The sequence below is a fragment of the Mirounga leonina genome, unplaced genomic scaffold (genome assembly GCF_011800145.1).
Source record: "Mirounga leonina isolate KUSES-001 unplaced genomic scaffold, KU_Mleo_1.0 Mir_180, whole genome shotgun sequence".
Lineage (NCBI taxonomy): Eukaryota > Metazoa > Chordata > Mammalia > Carnivora > Phocidae > Mirounga > Mirounga leonina.
This window is the reverse complement of record NW_023270469.1, coordinates 362,867-376,606: the sequence shown is the minus strand read 5'-3', so window position 1 is coordinate 376,606 and position 13,740 is coordinate 362,867. Positions and strand designations below refer to the sequence as shown.

At 59.1% G+C, this 13,740-nt stretch overlaps 1 protein-coding gene across 1 annotated transcript; it reads left to right on the top strand.

Moving 5' to 3' along the window:
- Nucleotides 1-6,380: 6,380 nt before the first annotated feature.
- Nucleotides 6,381-13,091, top strand: DPEP1 (dipeptidase 1). The gene is made up of 10 exons (XM_035025304.1): nt 6,381-6,587; nt 10,409-10,541; nt 10,745-10,877; nt 11,018-11,168; nt 11,338-11,407; nt 11,729-11,905; nt 12,011-12,095; nt 12,175-12,250; nt 12,506-12,641; nt 12,721-13,091. Exons 1-10 carry the CDS (start codon nt 6,484-6,486, stop codon nt 12,886-12,888), a joined length of 1,233 nt encoding a protein of 410 aa, XP_034881195.1. The 5' UTR covers nt 6,381-6,483; the 3' UTR covers nt 12,889-13,091.
- The last annotated feature ends 649 nt before the right edge of the window (nt 13,092-13,740 follow it).

Here is a 13,740-nt window from a genome sequence, read left to right as displayed (position 1 = left end):
ATCTATGTGGATACTAGGGAGCAAGGCTTTTGGGGGGTAGAGGCACTCCTGGCTGGGCCTGGAAGGTTGAGGGGCTTGAGGACACTCCAGGGCCAAGGTAGCCTGGGAGAAAGGCTGGAGCTGGCCCTGCACCCTGAGTCCTCCCAGGGACGTATCACCGTGCCCCTCCATCCTCTCTCCAAGCCCACGGGAGGCCATGCTCCATCAGTGGTCACGGGGCCTGAGGGCTGTGCTGCAGGCACTGAGGTGGGGGTGGGGGCCAGGTGGACACAATGACACCAAGACCACCATGTGCTAGGCATGCGTGTGACAGGGTGTGAGGTCACATGGGTGTGAGGGTGTGTGTGTGATCAGGAATGTGTGTCTCTGTGCACACACCTGAGAGCTCAGTGTATGTGTGCTCATCACATGTGGAGGAATAGGCATGTGTGTGTCCGTCAGTATGTACATATGTGTGCATGCGTGGGTGTGGGCTGTGTCCGAGCATTCCTGTCTGTCCTGTCCGTGCGCACGTCTGCAGGGGGTCATGGGCAGGGGTGTCTGCACGTGTCCACGTCTGCAGGTGCAGGATGTCCGGACGCGGACGCGGATGGGGTCTGCACATGTCTGCTGTGGGTAGTGTTTGTGGGGGCGGGGGCTTGTTGGCATGCGTGTGAGGGGTGTGTGTCTGTCACTGTCACTCTGTGCGTGTGTGAGGTGTGAACGTAGGTGTGTGGTAGGCTGTGTTTGCGTGTTTCTGTGTGTGTGTGTCTCTCTACGCGCTTGTTCATGCCCCAGAGCATATGTGCCACGAAGGAGGGTGAGTTGTGGATCTTGGGGCCTCCATTCTGCTGTGAACTCTCTCCCTGGGCTGGTTGGAGGCATGAGTGCGGGAGAAGCTGGTGGGAGGTCCCACGTTATGATGCAGTTTGGGTGGAATAATCCTTGGTGAGCTTCAGCTGATAATTCATGCCCTGGCGCTTCTGTGAGGGGCCGATGACCCAAGGCCCTCTGGTGGCCCCCTGGCTGCCCGTGCAGCGGGTTTGTGCAAAGGTTCTGCCCGCCGGTGGGGCGCGACACCTCCCCGGACAGGAGAGCTGTAACTTCGTGTGTGGCTGAGACTCAGTAGCACTGTTCCATTTCCATGTGTTTATTTTCCTGTGTTCCTTCTGCTTATGGCAAGTGATGCTGACTTCTCAACTAATAACACTTTTCCCTTTATTTAAATAAAAACTGGTACAATTTAAAGCAAACTGCTGAGCGGCTCCCCTGAAAGCAGAGCTTGAGGCAAGGATCGGGTGGAGGCTGCTTCTATGAGAAGTGGCCAAGGGGCCAGGAGGAGGGAAGTGTCTGAGAGGGGCCTCATCGGGGTGGCCTCACGATTCCTCCCAGGGGTGAGCTGGGAAGAGCATTGTCCCCGGCTTCCTTCCATCCCACCGGCTGAGGACCACACACACCAGCCCCAGGTGAGACTGAGATGTGAGGTGGGCACAGGAGGCTTCTCTTGACTAAAAGGAAGCAGCTGTGGGGCACAGATAAGGCGGCAGTTGCATGTGGAAGGCGGAGTAGCTGCCTGTGAGGTTGGGATTATTCATCCCACTTCACAGACAAGAAAACCAAAGTCAATGGTCACGGTAAAATGGCCAGTGTGTCCGTTCTCTACTGCTGCGTAACAAATGATCCCACAACTTAGCAGCTGGTGCATGTGGTCATGTTCGCACCCTTCTTTCCTGTGGCCTGGGACTCCATCAGGGGCCGGGGGGCCAGCTGGTCTCTGGCCCCCGGGATCTGGGCCTCAGCTGCAAGACTCACAGGTGGTGCCGTGATCACCTGAAAGCTTGTATCTACCCGTCAGCTGGGACTGTGCCGGGGCTGTTGGCAAGAACAGCTAGGCCAGGTTGCCAGAGGAGTGCTCCAGGAGACAGAGCCAGGGAGGGGCACAGAAGTCATGCCTGCCACCTTCTATCAGCCGGGAAGCAGAGGCTGTCACCTTTCAACGAGTGGCCAGCGTCACACTGTAAGGGCAGCCGGTGGGCTGGAAGGCTCTGCTGCAGTCACCGCGGGGAAGTGCAATCTGCCACAGCATGGGGCTTGAAGCCAGGGTGGCCTGATTCTGCAGCGTGTGCTCTCCACCTCCTCACCTCTCTCCTCATACTGAGTCCTTAAAAAGGAACGGCCTGGGCCAGGCTGGCCCCTGGCTTTCCCTGAACCACTACGACACGAGGATGTGGAAGATGGGCACTGTGTAACCATGGCAAGTGGAGGAAACTGGAATGAAAAGCAACCCCTGTGAGCAGTCTTCCTAAGTGCCGCACCTGCATCCTCCAGGTGATAGTGGAAGAGAGGACAAGCATCCGGGTAAGAAGAAGAGAATCCAAAAGAGCTCAATCAGAGAGAGGGAGTGCTCCAGTGGAAGGCCAGAGGGAGAGGGCTGAGCAAGGAGCCCAACGCGGGCTCCATCCCAGGACCCCGGGATCGTGACCTGAGCTGAAGGCAGACGCTTGACTGAGCCACCCAGGTGCCCACCATTGACCAGTTATGAGGACAACATAAAGACATGTGCAAACACTCAAGGACTCAGACATTTACTTCCCTCATACTCACTGCTAAGGAATGATTTAAGGACCAGCTCTAACAAAATAAGAACATAAACCAAAAAAAGAGGCAGGCTCATAGTGGAGGAAGATTGAGAATATGATAATAACACCCAGTGGAAGAAAAAAAAAAGCAATCAGAAACTCTAGGGTGAACAATAAGACCATATAGAGCAAACAGGTCTAAGTGTGAGTTGAGAGTCTTGATCCACTGGACATGGCTCTGGGAGGTTAGCGCTGTTAGCACTTCCAACACGACCACAGTGACTTCTGTTTTGCACAGAAACTGAGGCTGAGAAATCTGACCAGCTCGTACAAGCAGTCTGACCCCAAGCTCACTCAGCCTCGCTGCCTTGTCCCCCACAAATTATGAGCCAAACAAAGGAATGATGTAAAATGGAATCCCCAGTGTGGACTTGAGCCTCTGCCCAGAGGGCTTGCACTCAGGCTCAGAGCCAGCTCACACTCGGTGTAATGCTCTGAACGCTTATGACATTTGAACAAGAGCACATGGGGCCTCCCACGTGTTGCTGATCCCAGTGGCCTTGACTCCTCTCCTCTGAGTAGCACCCAAGGAAGTGTAAAAACGCTGTCCTCTGTCTGAGCAGCCAGTGTTAGGAACCAGAATGTGAACATCCCCGAGGCTAGTGTGGGTGGAACTGTGTTGGAGCTGGGCTCAGAAAGGAAAGTCAGAATACTGGCCCGGTCTTCACTTAAAAGTTTATATTTTAGGGGCGCCTGGGTGGCTCAGTTGGTTAAGCGACTGCCTTCGGCTCAGGTCATGATCCTGGAGTCCCGGGATCGAGTCCCGCATCGGGCTCCCTGCTCGGCAGGGAGTCTGCTTCTCCCTCTGACCCTCTCATGCTCTATCTCATTCTCTGTCTCAAATAAATAAATAAAATCTTTTAAAAAAAAAAAAGTTTATATTTTATCCATGTATTTTTTTTGCACAAACTTTTGATTTTTAGAAATATTGCACTAAACTACTATTTACTTTGAGGACTGAAGTTTTGGTGGTCCCCTCCACTTTGGAATTTGCACCTGAAGCCAGTGCCTTCCACTCCTGTGCTACCTGAGTACCTGGGAGAACCAGGGAGTCACCTCGAGAGAACCAAGCCCTGTGAGTGGAAATAGGAAGTCGAGGCACAATGTGCAAAGCTGGAAATAAAGTTAGAGCCACGTAGCCCATCATTCAGGGGTAATGGGAGTACACCTCCCACAGTGGAGTTGGGTGAGGGTGTGGTGAGACCTTTTCTGTTGGGCTTTTTTAAAAAATTACTGTTGTTTTATTTTTATTCTTTTAAAAGATTTTATTTATCTGAGAGAGAGACAGAGCACAGGGGGAGGGGCAGAGGGAGAAGCAGACTCCCCCCTGAGCAGGGAGCCCGAGGCGGGGCTCAACTGAGATCGGGACCTGAGTCGAAGGCAGACACTTCACCGACTGAGCCACCCGGGCGCCCCAAGAATTTAATTTTTTTTTAAGATTTTATTTATTTATCAGACAGAGAGAGCACACAAGCAGGGGGAGTGGGAGGGGGAAGCAGGCTTCCCACGGAGCAGGGAGCCCGATGCAGGACTCGATCCCAGGACCCTGAGATCATGACCTGAGCCGAAAGCAGACACTTAACCCACTGAGCCACCCAGGCGTCCCCCCAAGAATTTAATTTTTTAAAAAAATGATTAAAGCCAAGGAATTCTGAATTTGAAAGTGGAGAGAAGGTCAAAATCAAGGGTCAGGCGGGTTTCAAAGGACAAACCCCTGGGCCACGTGGGGACGGAGGAAGGGATGGAGAACTCGAGGACCCAGCGAGACCGTGTACAAACAAAGGAGTCAGGCCTGAGGCATCGTGGTTGCGGTGCTGGATGGCGGACACGAAGGGTCAGGCTCACTACCCGTGTGAATTCACAAGGACGCCACCGTGCCTGGGGAACGGCCCAAGAAAGTAAGACAAGCAAGAAATAAATTCAAATAAATATCTATCAAGAGAGGAGAAAATAAGGAACTTCCTGAGTGTGAGAGATAGGGAATTGAAATAACCTGAAAATTTTGGCAAAAGCAAGAAACGGGAGGAGACCGGAGGTAGGACAAGAAAGTGTGGACCGGCTTGAATGATCATATTTAAAGACAAACATGCTCAGATGAGATTAAGAAATAAAATACAATTATGTGCTCTTAGGATCCAACTCTGAAATAAGAAAAAAAGTTAGAAATAAAGAGAAAAATAGGGGGTAGACACGTGTTAATAAAGCAGAGAACGGATTCCAAGAGAGGTTGGCAGAGAAGGGGAGCTCTCAGTGGGGAAGGCCGGTCCACTGGCCCCAGCAGACCGAGCCCCACCCACGAAGCAGCGCCCAGGTCCCGAGGAGACAGGTCATGGAGGTTGGAGGTGAGTGGACACCGTGTCTGCGGCAGGACACAGCAGAGGGCAGGCAGACGTGTGCGTCTCCTCCGCAGAGACCCCTGGTTCCAACCGGGCCTGGGCTTCCTCGCAGCGCCCCCGACGCCGTGGTCTGCCGGGAGCCCCGGGCCCAGAGTGAGGGCCTGGACTCTATTCCTCACCCATCAAGGCAGGTCTTCTCTGCACAGGGTTGGCTGAGGGTCAAACCCCCGGTCTGGTCCCGAGGACACCCCGTTGGGGTGCGAGTCCTGGCGGAGAAAGTCCTTGATGGGGACTGGGGCCAGTGACACTGAGGACATACCCCCACCGGTCCTCTCAGGATGTGTGAGTGGTGGGGGGAGGGAGAGGGCGGGAGGAGCCAGAGTGGAGGAGGCCTGCTATCCTCAGCACAGCCCCCACGTGGGCCTTCCCCGCCAGCAACCCCCACAGGGAGAAGGCACAGGAAACTCCCTAACGGTAGCCGGGCCAGGGCTGGGGCACGGCCTCCCTTCTCAGGCAGGCGGCAGGGCCTGTCCTTGGAGGTGGGGTGAGGACACAGGGGGCCTCTGCATGGCGGGTCAGCTTGAGGGTCCAACGCTATCCAGGGGCAGAGGCGTCAGGGAACCTGGTGAGGGCATGGGGTCTGCGTGCCCCCTCCCACCCCGCCGAGAAGGCCCTAAGGACCCAGAGTGGGCTGGGGTCTCCCTGCCTCAGCCACACCTCTCACCAGCCTTCCTGGCCTGGCTCCCTCCCAGCCCTGCTGCCCCCTAGAACCCTGGACGCTGGCCCAGCCCTGGGACCAGGATCCTCCTGTCTCAGCAGTGACTGGGCATCAGGAGCCCTGAGGGGGCAGCAGGGCTGAGAAATGCTGACACTCCAGATTTCTGACCCAAACCCAGCAGAGAGCAGACACTCGGTTCCCCGTGCGTCCAGCCTGCTCGGTCAGAAGCCTGCAGCCTGAATGGGGGTGGCCGGGACGCCAGTGGGCTGCAGGCCAGGAGCTGGGTGCTGGCCCCCGGCGCTGGGTGGGGTGTGGTGGGAGCCCCCCGGGGGGCCGCGCTCCATCTTCCATGCTCACGTGAAACTTTTTACAGGCAAACAAAGGGGTACATCACCAGAGGGCAACTCTGAACAGTTGTTGCCGTTCTTTGCAGATCTCAGGCCCCAGGTTGAGTAAGGACACAAGCGGCACTGTCGACCCCTCCCAAGTTTGCCCTTTCACCGGCTCTGGGTGCTCCCCGGGGGTCAGCGGCCTCCGACTGCCGGGCCCAGTCAGCGACACCCAGCCCACAGGGTCCAGGACTTTCCACCTGCCCCCCCGCCCTCTTCCCGGGAAGTGCTGGTTACTGATTGAACGCCAGGAGCCTTGAATGGGACAGCTCCTGGCAATAATCACCTGGACCAAAGACCTCTGCTCTCTCTTCTGCACACAGAGCAGCTCCTTGCAGCCTCGGCTGGACCCCGCGGTGCTCAAGGCAGTGGGGTGAGGACAGACACACACAGCAGTGCTGGAAGCAGTCCCTGGAGACGTCATGTGGATCAGCTGGTGGCTCTGGCCCCTCGTGGCCCTCTGCACCGGAGACCAGTTCCGGGATGAGGCTGAGAGAATCATGCGGGGCACACCTGTCATCGATGGGTAAGTCACCACTCACGTGACAGGACTGGGGACAGACCTATCTCTACGGGGACTCACTCTCTCCATCCACAACACGGCCTTTGCCCTTTGCTGGCCTCAGCTTCTTCAGGAGGTCCCCCAAAGCATCAGCAGGAATAGAGAAGTTGCAAGGCCCCTGTGGCCCTCAGCAGCTCCCGGGGCGCCCTCCAACCTGCCCCCTGCTGCACCCTAGGTGCCAGATCCCAGCTCGGAGTGGGTGTTGGGGGTGGAGGATGTTGGGGCCTGGCCCCGGGCATGCCTCCAACTAGCCACATAGCCCAAGGAGCCATATTTCCTCTCGAGGCCTTAGCTTCTTCACCTGAAGCTGCAGGTAAGGTGGCATCTACCACGGGCCCCCGGGAGGCCTTGCCTGGCCCTCTCGACTCTCCTCTGAGACCTTTCTCATTCCCCTCCGTGTCCTGCATCCACCTGGAGGAGACCTCATCAGGCCCTGGGTCCCCGGGTTACCTCTGTGCTGGCTGCACAGCTTGACCTCACCTGTGTGCTCACTGACCCCCCCAACTCCCGCAAACCCCTTTCCAGCCAAGACCTTGGAGACACCTCGTTCTTTCTCTGGTGTCACAGCCAACCTGGCAGGGTCTGTCCCCTCCAATTCCCAGTGCATCTGCATCCACCCTCCTTTCCCACCTCCACCGGGTCACCCGTGAGCCTCTGACTGTCCTGGCTTCCACCAGCCGAGGTCTGGTCTCAATGCTGCACCAGAGGGAGTCTGGGAGACCTAAGTCCCAGCTCCTGTCCTTCTGGCTCAAGTTCCCCACCCGCCATGGCTCCCATTGAGCTCAAACTATGGCCGAAGTCCCCCACTGGCCCTTGAGACCTACCCCCTGCCTTACCCTGGCCATCTCCACACCCGGATGCTAAGGCAGGCTCCCACTGTCCCTGCTTGTCCTCATGTCCACGCTGCCACCCTCGTCTCCTCCTGGGTTTGCTGACGATGTAAAACCCCAGCTGGGCACACGCCTCAGCCCTGCTGCTCCTGCCGCCCTTCCTGTCACGCCTCCCCTGCAGACCAGCCGAGAGCGGGGACTTGGTTCCCCGTGCGTCCAGTCCAAAGAGCTGCAGGAGACGCATGCTAGCATACCCATGGGTGGGGAATGTTAGGACTGCTCCTGTGTGTCCCTGGCACCAGTAAGTGCTCAATGAATGTTACAGTCGTGACTATTTGGCAGATGCTCTGGGCTTTGTCGGACGAAAAACTCTGCAAGAAAAGCAGAGAAAACGGGATGTGTCCTTCTTTGGGAGCCTCAGGGAGCTGTGGTGGCCCTAGAGGAGGGGCCCCCAGAGGCTAGTGTGCACCCCTCTGCCCTTGCTTCCTTCCCTGTACCTCCTTCCTGGCCCCAGGGTCCCCTCATGCATGCTCCATGGGGGATGAGGCACGATGTGGGCTCAGAGGCTGCTGCTCTGGGCTCCCACCCTGGGTGGAGCCCCTGCTGTCTGGTATGAGCCCGGGAAGGTGCTCTGCTCCTTCATTCTGAGGCGCGGGCAGGGGGCGGGCAGCTGGGCATGGAGAGGGGGGCCCGAGTTCAGAGGCAGGGGGTCCAGAGGCCTGTAGGAGGGGTAAGATGTATCAAAGAGCCCAGACAGCCAGGAATACTCAGGGAACTGGGATCTGGGGATTTGGGATTGTCCAAAGAGCTAGAAAGTTAAAACTAGGCTGAGAGGACCAAATCCAATACTAATAGATCAGTCAGTATTAGCTACCTACATTACTCTTGCAGGTAAGAGACCCAAGTAAGTGGTTTCAACAAGACAAATCCAGAGGGAGTCCTGGCATGATGTTCCATAATGGAACATAGCGGCCATCATTCCCATGGTGACCTCACGGTGTAAAGTGGCTGCACCAGCCCCAGCCTTTACATCTGTGTGCCAGCCAGCAGGAATGAGGAAGAGACACGGAAAGGGCAAAGAGTGAGCAACAGCTGTCTGTAAACGAGATCTTCTGGAAGATACCAAAGGGCAGAACTTAGTCACATGGCCACACCCAGCTATAAAGGGGCAGGGAAGTATCTTTATTTCAAATGGCCGTGTTCCCTGCTAAAAATAGGGGACTCTTGGGACGCCTGGGTGGCTCAGTCGTTAAGTGCTTCGGCTCAGGTCATGATCCCGGGGTCCTGGAATCGAGCCCCACATCGGGCTCCCTGCTCAGCGGGAAGCCTGCTTCTTCCTCTCCCACCCCCGCCCCCCGCTTGTGTTCTGACAAATAAATAAAATCTTAAAAAAAAAAAATAGGGGGTTCTTACCAAGAAAAAGGTGGAGAATGGATAACAAGCCACGGGCAGTCTCTCCTACAATAGCTAGCTGTCCTTCGAGTGCGTGGAACTGTCACCTCCCCCCTTGGAGTAGGGGCAGGATCCTCATATTACCCCCAAGGACACTGCCCCCACCACACAGATAAGGAGGGTGGGTCCAGCAGGCTCCAGAGTGGCAGTGCTGACCGCAGGGTGAAGGTGGCCTGTGTTCCCCACCCTGGGCTCCAGGGAAAGTGCCCCTCCCTGCTGGTGGGTTCCTGGCTGGTGGCTAGAGGGTGGGGCATCAGGCACGGAGTGAAGTCCCATCTAGGGCCCTGGCCGGCCCTGCCCCAGGACAGCACCCAGAGGCACCGGGACTCTGGCGTTTAGCTACCCGTCCACCTCTCAGTCAGCAAAGGCGTCCTGGCCAGCAGCCCACACCCTGTGACATCACGACGCAGCTGAGGCAGGAGCCCCCCGAAAGGGCAGGGGCAGCGGGCCTGCGAGGCCCGGGTGCTAGCAGTTACTCCTCTACCCTGTTTACTCTGAGGAAGGTACAGAAGCATCCCCCTGTTACAGGTGGGAGCTGAGAGGCGGGAGCCAGGATTGGGAGGGACACTGGATGGGGGGTGAGGCCGCGGCTGCTCGTCCTGGGGGGAGGGGTCTCGAAAGCAGGAGTGGCCCCCCACACCGGCAGTGCCCCCTGGGAAGGGGCTGGGTGGGCCGCGAGACACCAGGACGAAGGCCCCTTTGCACTGCGTCAGGGATCCAGCGGGGGAGTCTCCACAGGTGTCCCGCGTTCCGGGCCGGCTGATTAAAGTGCAGATTCCAACCGGCAGGTCTGAGCTGGGCCTGAGACTCTGCATTTCCAATCAGCTCCCTGGCCCATACCTCTTCCACACGTGGAACTTAGGGGGACCTGGCGCCCCAGAGGTCTCTCCTGCTTTGGGCTGCTCCTGGTTCCTGGGTCCAGGGAGGAATCTGCCCAGCCCTGTGCGTTCTGCCTTTGCAGCCCCCGACCAGCTGCTGACATTCACCCCCCCCCTCCTCCCTTCCTCCTCTCCTCTCTCCCTCCAAAGCACTCACCCCTACTGGCTCCTGGGAAAACTCAGAGGGGCCTCAGTGCTTTGGAACATATTGGGATGTGCTCGCAAACAGGGCAGGGCTGTCCCAGAGCCCCCGATGCCCTGCTCCTGCAGCCCCAGGAGGATGGGGTGGGGGGTGCCAGACCCCCAAGGGCAGGCCACACCCACATCCCTGCCCCCTCCCTGCAAGGGGAGGAGTTCATCGTTAACTTGTGAAAACGGTCAGGGTCAGGGTCCCACACCCAGCTCCCGCCCTGCTGCCCAGGGCCGCTTTTCCTCTGGGGACCTGGGCTGGGTGTGGGGCACAAGGGAGCAGCTACTCTGTGCAGGTGTGTCCATAAGCGTGGAGCCATGTGTCACCCCTGTGGCTGGCTTTAGCTCTGAGCCTGTGAGAAACAGGGGAGGCCCCAGGTGCACGTGGCCATCCTGCCTTGCCTTTGACCCTTCTCCTGCCCTCCGGGCCCCCCAGGCACAACGACCTTCCCTGGCAGCTGCTAACCATGTTCAACAACCAGCTCCAGCAAGAGAAGGCCAACCTGACGAGCCTCGCCCAAACACACACCAACATCCCCAAGCTGAAGGCTGGCTTTGTGGGGGGCCAGGTAGGCCTCAGCTCAGCCCTGCACTCGCCCCTGCCGGGGTTCTGGCTCCCTGGCGGTGGTACTCCTGAGCCCCTTGGGGCCACGAGTCTTCGGAGGGGACTCATGGCCACACAGGCCACGGGAGGGCCTCCGAGGCGCCCGTGTGCACGTGGGGGGGTGGGGCTCAGAGGCTCCGTTCCTAGCCCCTCCCCCGTGCCCCCTAGTTCTGGTCTGCATACACCCCCTGCGACACCCAGAACAAAGACGCTGTGAGGAGGATACTGGAGCAGATCGATGTCATCCACCGCATGTGCCAGATGTACCCTGAGACCTTCGTGTGCGTCACCGACAGCACAGGTGGGTCCGGGTCCAGCCCGCCCTGCTGAGCCCCTGCTGCCCCAGCCCCATCCCGGAACGGGGCAGCTCGGACTGCCCAGGTGTGCCCTGTGGAAGCTCCCGGGACGTGCGGGCACGCCCCCAGCTGGCTCTCCTCACAGGCATCCGGCAGGCCTTCCAGGAGGGGCGCATAGCCAGCCTCGTTGGCGTGGAGGGCGGCCACTCCATAGACAGCAGCCTGGGCGTCCTGCGGGCACTCTACCACCTGGGCATGCGGTACCTGACCCTCACCCACAGCTGCAACACGCCCTGGTAAGTGACCCCAGGGAGGGCCCACGGGCCACGCGGGAGGGTCACAGGGTGGGGGTCAAACACCAGCTCTGCCCTCCTCCGGCACCTCCCTGCCCTTCCGGGCGCCGGGGACGTGGGTGGGCCAGGATGAGCACTCTGCCCCTGGGACACCTGCTGTCTGCTCTCCCAGGGCTGACAACTGGCTGGTGGACAAAGAAGAGGACAAGGCCCAGAGCCAAGGCCTGTCAGACTTCGGCCAGGTGAGCAGGGCATTCGGCAAGGACCACAGTCCCCCTCAGAGGAGAAGTGACCCCGGACCCAGGGTCTTACCTCCCAGGCCCTCGGTTTCCTATCAGCCGGAGCTGGCAGCGGTTGTCCCAGGGTGGGCATTCACTGGAAGCCGAGGGTCACCCCCCAGCCATTGAAGGGTTCGTGAGCACCTGGCCCAGCAAGGGGCCCTTGCCCAAACCCGCCCCCCATGCCTGGACTTGTAGGGGGGCTGTGGCGAACCCCGGAAGGCTGTGCAAACACCAGTGTGTCCAGTGCAGCCTTCCTGGCCCCTGCACCCCGTGTCCCTGCAGAGCGTGGTGAAGGAGATGAACCGGCTGGGGGTCATCATTGACTTGGCCCACGTGTCCGAGGCCACCATGAGGGCGGCCCTGAATCTGTCCAAGGCTCCCGTCATCTTCAGCCACTCCTCCGCCTTCAGCCTGTGCCAGCACCGGCGCAATGTGCCCGACACTGTGCTCCAGCTGGTGGTGAGGGGCTGTGGGGCAGGGTGTGGGGGTCCGCCCTGCTCCCTGGGCTGGTCCCGGGCGGTGGCGCCCCCTCCTGCGCCCACAGCGCCCCCTTCTCCCGAGCAGAACCAGACAGGCAGCCTGGTGATGGTGAATTTCTACAACGACTATGTTTCCTGCCGAAAGGAGGCGACCCTGTCCCAGGTAGCAGGTAGGTGGGTGTGAGCGGCCACGGCAGCAGGGGCGGGGGTCCTGCTCCTGGGACCCACACCTGCTGCCTTCTTTGGCAGACCATCTGGACCACATCAAGAAGGTGGCGGGAGCCGGAGCCGTGGGCTTTGGTGGGGACTTTGACGGTGTTTCAAGGTAAGGGGCCAGGCCAGTGTCCTGTGGATGAGCTGGGAGGGTCACACCCCCCATAAACATGTCATGAGGGTCTGAAGCTAGGAAGTAGGTAACTGCAGACAGGCCCAGCATGTCTCACTCTCAAGGCAACTCCACTGGACCCCCAGTGACTTGGGATGGGGGCGTGGGCAACTCCGTGGTGTGTGGGGAGGTGGACGGGCCCCTGAGCCCTGAGTCCTGGAATGCATAGCCTGGTTCTCTCTGCCTTCACCTCAGGGTCCCCTCGGGGCTTGAGGACGTGTCCAAGTACCCAGACCTGGTGGCCGAGCTGCTCAGAAGGCAGTGGACAGAGGCGGAGGTCAGGGGCGCCCTGGCCGACAACCTGCTCAGGGTCTTCAAGGCAGTGGAACAGGTGAGGGGGGGGCTGTTGTTTTCTTTCAGTGTTGTCAGCCGGCTGGCAGGCAGGCAGCCCAACCAGTGTCTGTCCCCAGGTGAGCGATCACACGCAAACTCCTGAGGAGGAGCCCATCCCACTGGACAAGCTGGAGGATTCCTGCAGGACCAAGTATGGCTACTCAGAGGCCCCCAGCTTCCACCACCAGCCAGGGGCCCTGCTGGCCTCCCTTACCACCATCCTCCTCGGCCTGAGTCTTCTTTGATGCCCTGGGATCTGGACCTCCTGGGTCCCTACAGCTCTGGGGAGACTGTGGCCACCAGAGCAGGGAGATTCCAGGATGCTGCTCCCCACGCACAAGGCCTGGCCTCTCCTGACCAGGTACCTGGGCTCACTTGAGGGCAGTAAGCTGTGGGCAGTGCCAGACACAGACACCCAGTGGACCGTCAATAAAGGCAACAACCCTTCTGAGTCATGAGGGTGTGTGTCCTCAGCACCCCAGCCCTGGAGGGGGCTCCTGAGCATCCAAGGGCAAATTCTGTGAAAATGGTCCCAGGCTGGACCTCCAGACATAGCAGTACCTGGGTCCTGGGAGAGTGGGGTCAGAAAGGGCTCAGGGTCTAAAAAGAATGTTGCATGGGCACTGCTTAAGTCTTTATATATAGCCTAGGCTCCAGTTACCCTCCCCATGTACACACACAGACGCCTGCACAAAGGCACACGCCTGCACATGCACGCACACACACACACACATACACCCCACACCATGATGCACACATGTGCACCCCCATGCACACGTGTGCCCCATCCTCATGCACACGTGTGCCCCATCGTCACGCACGTGTGCCCCCATCCTCACGCACACACGTGTGCCCCCATCCTCACGCACACACGTGCCCCCATCCTCACGCGCACACGTGCGCCCCCATCCTCACACACGTGTGCCCCCATCGTCACGCACACGTGTGCCCATCGTCACGCACACACGTGCCCCATCCTCATACACGTGTGCCCCCATCCTCATGCACACACATGTGCCCCCCATCCTCCCGCACACACGTGTGCCCCCATCCTCACACGTGCGCCCCATCCTCACGCACACGTGCCCCCATCCTCA